The sequence below is a fragment of the Nicotiana sylvestris genome, chromosome 2 (assembly GCF_000393655.2).
Source record: "Nicotiana sylvestris chromosome 2, ASM39365v2, whole genome shotgun sequence".
NCBI lineage: Eukaryota > Viridiplantae > Streptophyta > Magnoliopsida > Solanales > Solanaceae > Nicotiana > Nicotiana sylvestris.
Window position 1 is genome coordinate 91,454,378 of NC_091058.1, and position 8,904 is coordinate 91,463,281.

An 8,904-nucleotide genomic window follows, 5' to 3' on the forward strand; every position below is an offset into this window, starting at 1 on the left:
CTATCAGAAGTGATCATGGAGGAGAATTTGAAAGCAGAGCATTTGAAAACTTTTGCAACGATCAAGGAATCTCTCACAACTTCTCTTCACCAAGATCTCCGCAACAAAATGGAGTGGTACAACATAAAAATAGAACCTTACAGGACATGGCAAGAACCATGATCGTAGAAAACTCTCTACCTCACCATTTCTGGACAAAAATGGTAAGCACAGCATGCCATATGATCAATAGGTGTCTGATTCGACCAATCCTCAAAAAGACACTGTATGAACTGTGGAATGGTAAGAAACCCAATATTAGCTATTTTCACCCGTTTGGATGCAAATGCTTTATTCACAACAATGGAAAGGACAATTTGGGTAAGTTCAATCCTAAAAGTGATGAAGGTATATTTCTTGGTTACTCTCCTTCAAGTAGAGCATATAGAGTTTATAATAAAATAACGTTTTATATTGAAGAATCAATTAATGTTGTTTTTTTGATACTAACCCTCGCCCAAGAAATAAAAAACTTCTTGAAGATGAGGAAATTCCTTTTGTCCCTAAATCTGTCATTACTGAAAAGGATCATCAAAGTGAGTCAGCTGATCAGCAAACTCAACCAGATGAAGAGTTTGTAGAAATTCATGAACCATCTCAAACAGATCAGTCGACTAATGTAGAAAGAGATTCTCCCTCAAACACTCCAAGTGAATGGAAAAGCGAACCTGGTTATCCTCAGAAATTCATTATAGGAGATCCATGGGAAGGAATCACTACAAGAAGATCTCAGAAGAACAAATCTCATGTGGCTCTTATTTCTCAATTTGAACAAAATAAAGTGGATGAAGCTCTGAAAGATACTCACTGGATAAGTGATATGAAAGAGGAACTAGATCAATTTGAAAGAAATAAAGTATGAGAATTGGTTCCAAGACCTTCAAACTTCTCCATCATTTGAAGTAAATGGGTATTCAGAAACAAATTGAATGAATCTAGTCAAGTGGCTCGAAATAAAGCAAGATTTGTTGCTCAACGATACTCTCAGCAAAAAGGAATCGACTATGATGAAACATTTGCTCCTGTAGCAAAACTCGAATCCATTTGAATATTACTTGCTTTCGCTGCTCACAAAGGATTCAAGCTGTTTCAAATAGATGTTAAAAGCGTGTTCCTAAATGGCTATATCTCCGAAGAAGTATATGTGAAGCAACCACTAGGATTTGGAAACGTCACCTTTCCTGATTATTTATACAAGCTGACTAAAGCTTTGTATGATCTCAAACAAGCTCTGCGTGCCTGGTATGAAAGGTTAAGTTCTTTTCTTTTAAATCAAGGGTTCAAAAGAAGTAATATCGATACAACCCTATTTATTAAGCATTCTAGTTCAGGTAATCTTATTACTCAAATTTATGTTGATGACATTATTTTTGGTAGTCCTAACTCTGTTTTATGTGAAGAATTTGCTCTTTCCATGAAAGGAGAATTCGAAATGAGCATGATGGGAGAACTGACATTCTTTATCGGACTTCAAATCAAATAGTCTCCTAAAGGGATTTTCATTAACCAAACCAAGTACACTAAGGAGCTTATCAAAAAGTTTGGCATGGAAAATGCAAAGTCAATCGTCACACCAATGAGTCCAACAACAATGCTCGATGAAGACAGCAATAGAAAAAAGGTTGATGAAACTATATATAGAGGGATGATTGGATCCCTATTGTATCTCACTGCTAGTCGATCACATATTATGTTCAATGTATGCAAGTGTGCAAGATTTCAGTCGGCTCCTAAGGAATCCCATCTCACTACTGTTAAACGAATTATTAGATATCTAATTGGTACTTCTGATCTAGGATTATGGTATGATCGTTCTAACAATTTTGCTTTAAGAGGTTTTTCAGATGCAGATTTTGCAGGTGACAAGATTAATAGGAAAATCACTAGTGGCACGTGTCAACTCTTGGGAAATGCATTAGTGTCTTGGCATAGCAAGAAACAAAATTGTGTTGCCATATCAACAACTGAAGCAGGACATTTAGCTGTCAGAAGTTGTTGTATACAAGTTCTATGGATTATGCATCAATTTTTCGACTATGATTTATCTCTTACCTCTCTCCTATATTTTGTGATAATACCAGTGCTATTTGCTTATCAAAAAATTCTTTGCATCATTCTAGAGCAAATTATATAGAAATTAAGTATCATGTTATCCGTGATCAAGTTGCTAAAGGCGATATTGTGTTAGAATTTATTAGTATTGATTCTCAACTTGCTGATATTTTTACAAAATCACTTTTGGAAGAAAGATTTTGTTTTCTTAGGATAAAGATTGGCATTTTCCAAATTTGTAAAATAAATCTTTTTACTGTCTTCTAAAATATTTTATTTCCTTAAGTATGCGTGGCTTAATTAATTTTCTTGTAAGTGTAATAATTGCTTCTTCATCAGTACCGCGGATCAGTCACTTCAGAAGCATCACTTCCTTCTGAACCCGCCTTTTCCTTTAACCAAGGCGACCCTTCGTTCCTCCCAAAAGCACCGATAAAAACCCTTCTATCCCTGTTACTCTCTCCATTCTCATCAAAGCCAACCTTATCACCATGTCCAAAAGAAACCACTCTTCCTCCACTGTAACCAGATGAAGCAGAAGGTTTCAAGAACCCCTCAATCTTGAAGAACCTATAGACCTAGAGTCGTCCATTGACTCAGATTTTCTCAAATGGATAATCAGAGTAGTGAATCTTCTAAAAATCCTCCCATTAGACAGAAAAAGGCAGGCAAAAGACATATGGAGCAAACCCCCAAAAAGTTTGCATGGAAGAAAAGAAAGGTGGATAACACTGAATTCGGCACTGAGGACAAGTTGATCTTTTATGGCCCGAGTGTAAAAGCAAGGTTTGAGTCCTACAAGTCAAAATCTATGGCTTATGGACGCTCTATAAGTCTTTCTCTTATGAAAAATCTACACTATGATGTGACCACTATATTTGGTTTTCAGCATCTTTCTTCTCTATTTGACACTGTTGGTAACTCTATTTATGAGGAACCTGTGAGGATGTTTTATGCAAACTTGTTTGTGAATGACAAAGATGATTTAGAATCCATGGTGTTAGGCACTCGAATTATTCTGGACTCTTATAGTTTGAAAAGATTTTCTCTGCTAAGTTTAGTGGGTTTGATGTTTTTGTGCAAAGTTCTTGGCCAAAAGATTTTGAAGTATCCTTTGAAGAAGCCAAAACTTTTTTATCTGATAACCCTCCTGATATTAGCCCCCAAAACCTAAATTTTGAACATCGTATCTTGGCCCACATGATTGCTACTACTTTACTCCCCAGAACTGGGTCCTTTAGCTCTTTATCCACTAGAGATGTTTTTGTCCTTTACTGTCTTGTTAGTAATAAAAGACTGGATTGGTTTGTGGATTTGCCAATATATGCTTGAAAGTATTAGGGACATATCTTCCTCCGCTGCTTGTTTACCATATGGTCTGCTCATCTCACACATTCTCGAAGTTATGAAGGTAGACTTGGCACCCATTACACCCAAGCACATTACCAGCACTTATGACAAGACAGCCTTCTCAATGATGGGGTATACCTTGGGTCATGATGGATGGGTTAAGCGCGCCAAAGTTGAAAGCATTCCAGTGCCAGTTGAAATTCAAACTAAATAACCAATATCTCAGTCGACTACCTCTTAAAATCTTCAGGAGATGCAGCAATATTTAGATGAGGTAAAACAGCTAGTGGTTGAGATGAAGAAACAGGTGGACAAGATCAGAGAAGTCACTAAGGAGACATGTACAGATGTGGCTAAGCTCAGAATGGATATAGGCGCTACGTGGAGACAAGGAACCAGGGCATTTAATTCTATTACTGAAAAGATGGATAAGCTTGTCAAAGATGTCGAATTCCTATGACTCCTTCTGCACTAAAGTGATCAACACTCTCAAGTACTTCCTGGAAAGAAGCTAATATGTATTTGTGTGATGGTGTTCAACAATAATATTTTCTCTTTTATTGTTTTTTGCTTACTTGTTTGTGATTCTAACAAACTTTTTTGTTCCTTGGGTCTGTATAACATATGCCTCTGCTGAAGGCATTAATTTTGTTGCACTATCTCGCTAGTTATTATGTATATTACTTCCTATATTACTTGTCTTGGTTGTTTTCTTTCCCTTTTTGATTGATGTCAAAGGGGGAGAACATGTAGAGAAGTAATTCAACCACTCAGGGGGAGCAAGCATCAACTCAAGGGGAGCAACTTAGGAAGTGAAATAAAAAGGAAAGTCTCATAATTAATGTTTATTCTCTCTTGATTGTCTACATCAAAAAGGGGGAGATTGTTAAGTTAATTCCAAGGTTTCAATGATGACAATGTTCACTTATTTTGTTTTGCAGGATTCATCAAAAAGTAAGAAAACCAATGAGAAGTTGTCCAAAGATGTGATTACTAAACTAATGGATAAGAATAAGGAATCAAAAATCAGCACATCCATTCGGCCCCAATCAAAGAAAATCATATTACAAATCAAGGAGCTATTGTCAGCAAATATTCAGTATCCTTAATTAAACTCAATCAAAGGCTTGATTATCTCGTAAATGAAAGCCTGTGGCAAGGAAAGTCACAATCGAATCTGGCCCTTCCCAAGAGCAGGATTCGAAGAGGCACCCCTTGGGTCAATCCTCTTAAAGATCTCGTACCTCATTTTCGGTCAAGGTTTTACGGCTCTTTCCTCTCCTATAAGAAGTTTGCTAAGATCAAATGGAAGACTTGTGAAACTATACACATTATTTTCTAAGTCTCTCTGCTTCTTAGCCTAAACGCCGTAATCCTTAGTTTACTAGTGTCTTAAAAGATAGGAAAAGTTAGAACACAAAAGAGAGTTGTGTCACTATTCAAGATTCATTGTTGCTGTACTTCGTTGGTGGTGAACGAATCAAAACCATATGTACTGTAATACTTTCAAAATCTAAAGGAACCCTTGTGACCCAAGGGAAACTGGATGTAAGCACCACACCGGTACAGAATCAGTATAAAATCGTTGTGTCATTCTCTTTACATTTACTGTTATTTTACATTCTGCTCTCAATCTAATCAACTAAAATCATCGTTAGTCAACTAATTTTTTAATCTACCATTATTCACTCCCCCCCCCCCCGGTATGTAATCAAAACCATCTGTACTGTAATACTTTCAAAATCTAAAGGAACCCTTGTGACCCAAGGAAAACTGAATGTAAGCACCACACTGGTACAGGACCAGTATAAAATCGTTATGTGTCATTCTCTTTACGTTTACTGTTATTTTACATTCTGCTCTCAATCTAGTCAACTAAAATCATCATTAGTCGACCATAATTCACCCCCTGTACTTTCAGTTTTTGCACTGTGTTGTAATCTTTGGAGGTAAGGCAATCCCTCCTCCTTTCATTAATTAAAGATAATACAACACGCCCAAATATACTGAAAATTTTAATTTAAAAAAATATGAAAGGAAGTACTCCAACACACACTTCTAAACCATTGTACAGTTTGCAGGGGGATACTTTAACCATCACACCTAGTTTTAGACTTGGACATTAATTCTTTAAACGGTTTAGAAGCATTTATAATTTACATTATTTAGCCACCACAAAAATGTAATTCTTGGAAACCTGGACCTTGAAATCATCAAAATTTGAAAGAAAGATAAGTATATTGATGTGAATTGACAAAAATTGAAAATGATTTGCATCCAAACAAAAAGTTTGAATCGTCTGCACACAAAGGAATGGTCTCCCAATCCAAGCAAAAGGACTACAAGTCGCAGCCAATGCAGATGACAAGAAAACAAATAAAACACTGACCCAAAAGAGAAATTAACCAACCATTTTTACACATTCATATCCTATTCCTTACCCCATCTCGGATGAGATAAGATCAATGAGATTCTGCCACGTGGAACCCCTTATTGTGGCATATGTAAATAGCTTTGCTAAAATTCAAAAAAAAAAAAGAACCCCCAATTGCTGCCCTTTCATGTGGTCATTAATTTAATTTGTAATGTCAAGAACCACATAATAACGGCTACCATTCCTCTCATCTTAAGATGAGGTTTCCTCAATTTGTGTCCGTATGTGCAACTACATCGTTATATATAGAGGAGGCAATAGCTTCAAGCTAAGCAATTAATATTCAGAAATGGCTTCCTCAGTTATGTCCTCAGCTGCCGCTGTTGCCACCGGCGCCAATGCTGCTCAAGCCAGTATGGTTGCACCTTTCACTGGTCTCAAGTCCGCAACCTCCTTCCCGGTTTCCAGGAAACAAAACCTTTACATTACTTCCATTGCTAGCAACGGCGGAAGAGTTCAATGCATGCAGGTTTGTACTAGGAGTATATAATATTTGGATTGAACTTATATACGAGAGTGACAATCTTACTATATCTAAACCTCTTTTAGCTTTAGGAGATAACTTATCTTATTTTTTTTGGATGATTACTTGTAATTAAGGAACTATACTTGTAATTAAGGCACTATACTATGTTTCGAAAAGAATGACACATTTCTAAATTTGAAAACAATTTAACTTTAAACTTTTTATTTTACTCACTTTACTTTTAATGAAAAGCTTTTATAATCATACAAATGGTATAACCCCACAAAACTTTTGCCCCTCAAGCTTTTAGAACCACATATTTCAAATATTGTTTTTTGGCTTAAACTTTGTGTCAAGTCAAATTACATCATCTAAATTAAAACAGACGGAGTATATGCATAGAAGATCACAAAATTCATTGACACCCCAATGTTAGATAGAAAATGTTATGTTCCATACTTGTACTGAAGTTAGTTTAAATTTTTTATTTGGGATATATGTAGGTGTGGCCACCAATTAACAAGAAGAAGTACGAGACACTCTCATACCTTCCTGATTTGAGCGAGGAGCAATTGCTTAGGGAAGTTGACTACCTTTTGAAAAATGGATGGGTTCCTTGCTTGGAATTCGAGACTGAGGTCAACGTCTATTATAAATCTTGCTACTATTATCAAGCATACCTAACATGAATTACTCAATCCTAACTAATTTGGGATCAAATGTAGTTGATTAATGGTATTTATCTCATGTTAATGTTTTGTTTATCTTGTGGATATGTACAGCACGGATTCGTCTACCGTGAGAACAACAAGTCACCGGGATATTATGATGGTAGATACTGGACCATGTGGAAGTTGCCCATGTTCGGGTGCACTGATGCCACTCAGGTCTTGGCTGAGGTAGAGGAGGCAAAGAAGGCTTACCCACAAGCCTGGATCAGAATCATTGGATTTGATAACGTCCGTCAAGTGCAGTGCATCAGTTTCATCGCCTACAAGCCCGAAGGCTACTAAAATCTCTATTTTTAAGACAACTTACCGTATGTATTCAGGGGAAGTTTGTTTGAATTCTCCTTGAGTTTTTCCCCGGAAAAACTGTTTTGGTTTTCCTTTGTTTTAATTCCTTCTTTCTATTCGGTATATATTTTTGAATTCCACTCAAGTTTATGAGAACTAATAATAATCATTTGTTTCTTTACTAATTTGAAACATGTTCTCTGGCATAAGTCAACATCCGGTCAACTTTACCAACTACTCTTTCTGTCCCGGAGTCTTGTGCTTTTAATTTTCCCTTTTGGATAATAATTTATATACATGACTATTTATTTCAAAATGAAGATAGAAGAATTCATGCAGTCTACTCTAACTAGTGTTGCGTACGTTGAGCCTTAGTCGTTTAATTGGTGTTGACGCTGACAAATGCATATACTTTTAATTGGTTGATCAGCCTTAATTTAGGATCTTCTCGTGGATTTTTATTAGTTGATCACTTCTGGAAATTTAGCAAATTTTTATCTTTAGGATATTGTCCTCGATTCAAGGACGACCCTGTTTAAAACTTAATTTTAGGATCCTATTAGAATTCCAGCCGTGTGATGGAAGATACTAATAATAGGATCATATTAACTAAACTTCAGTTTTTCGGGAGAATGTTACATAATATATCTAATATCATTTGAATAAAGATTTGAAAGAGTTTTTCCAATTAATTAGTTATCTAATTATCATTTTTGAAATTATGTAATCCTCTATATATACTCATTTAATTTCATTTGTCTATATAAGGTTGCCATTAGATTGCTCCCATTCTTGAAACTAATTATATATATCGTAAAATAAAGAAGAAGAAAAAATGAAGATTGAGAAAGGGCTGCCAAATAATAAGCTAAAGCTGCAATTAGGCATGGGCTTCCTGTTATTCCAGACCGGTTGTCTAGCGATTATCGTAATTTGTTTAAAGACATCACAAACTGTTTTGTACGAAATGATATTGAAGCGACAAGATACTCTTCCTTACCAAAAACAATTACTACTTGAAGTTATCTTTTACAATATAGCTTTAGCCATTACTAATTTGCTTAGCATTGTTAACATTGTTGTTTTCATCTTATGCTCTTGATATTCATCATGTTTGTGTTGCTTCCATTTCTCTCACCAGTGATCGAGAGCTGCCTAAATTAATGCTGTTGGATATATATATATATATTGAGTTAACTGCGTTTCTGTAGCCTTTCTTTCTTTCTTTTTTGTCAAATAAATTGCATTAATTATGTCAATTTGCGTGTTAAGAGTTTGATTAGTAAGCGTGGCGTGTTCCATATTTTAATTACCATTGCATTATCTTTTTTTATTAGGAGCACTTTCATTTTCCAGGCATCCCTTTTAAGTAACAATTTTTTTTCCTTCCAAAGTTCATAAACATGCCTTATTTTTGCATTGTTTCTCAGTTTCTTTTTGTTTCTTGTATTAGGGCTTCGTTAATCCAGTTTCAGGAGTACTAGGATAAAGTTTATTAATCTTCCTTTTGTCATTTTCAATGGGGAAAGAATTAAGGGAAAAGGGCC

General features: G+C 35.6%; 1 protein-coding gene across 1 annotated transcript; it reads left to right on the plus strand.

Annotated features, from left to right (window-relative positions):
- The first annotated feature begins 6,070 nt into the window (after window positions 1-6,070).
- LOC104224205 (ribulose bisphosphate carboxylase small subunit, chloroplastic 2-like) lies at window positions 6,071-7,542 on the plus strand. The gene is made up of 3 exons (XM_009775802.2): window positions 6,071-6,344; window positions 6,845-6,979; window positions 7,124-7,542. The coding sequence occupies exons 1-3, from the start codon at window positions 6,165-6,167 to the stop codon at window positions 7,352-7,354; spliced, it is 546 nt and encodes a 181-aa protein (XP_009774104.1). The 5' UTR covers window positions 6,071-6,164; the 3' UTR covers window positions 7,355-7,542.
- Window positions 7,543-8,904: the final 1,362 nt, after the last annotated feature.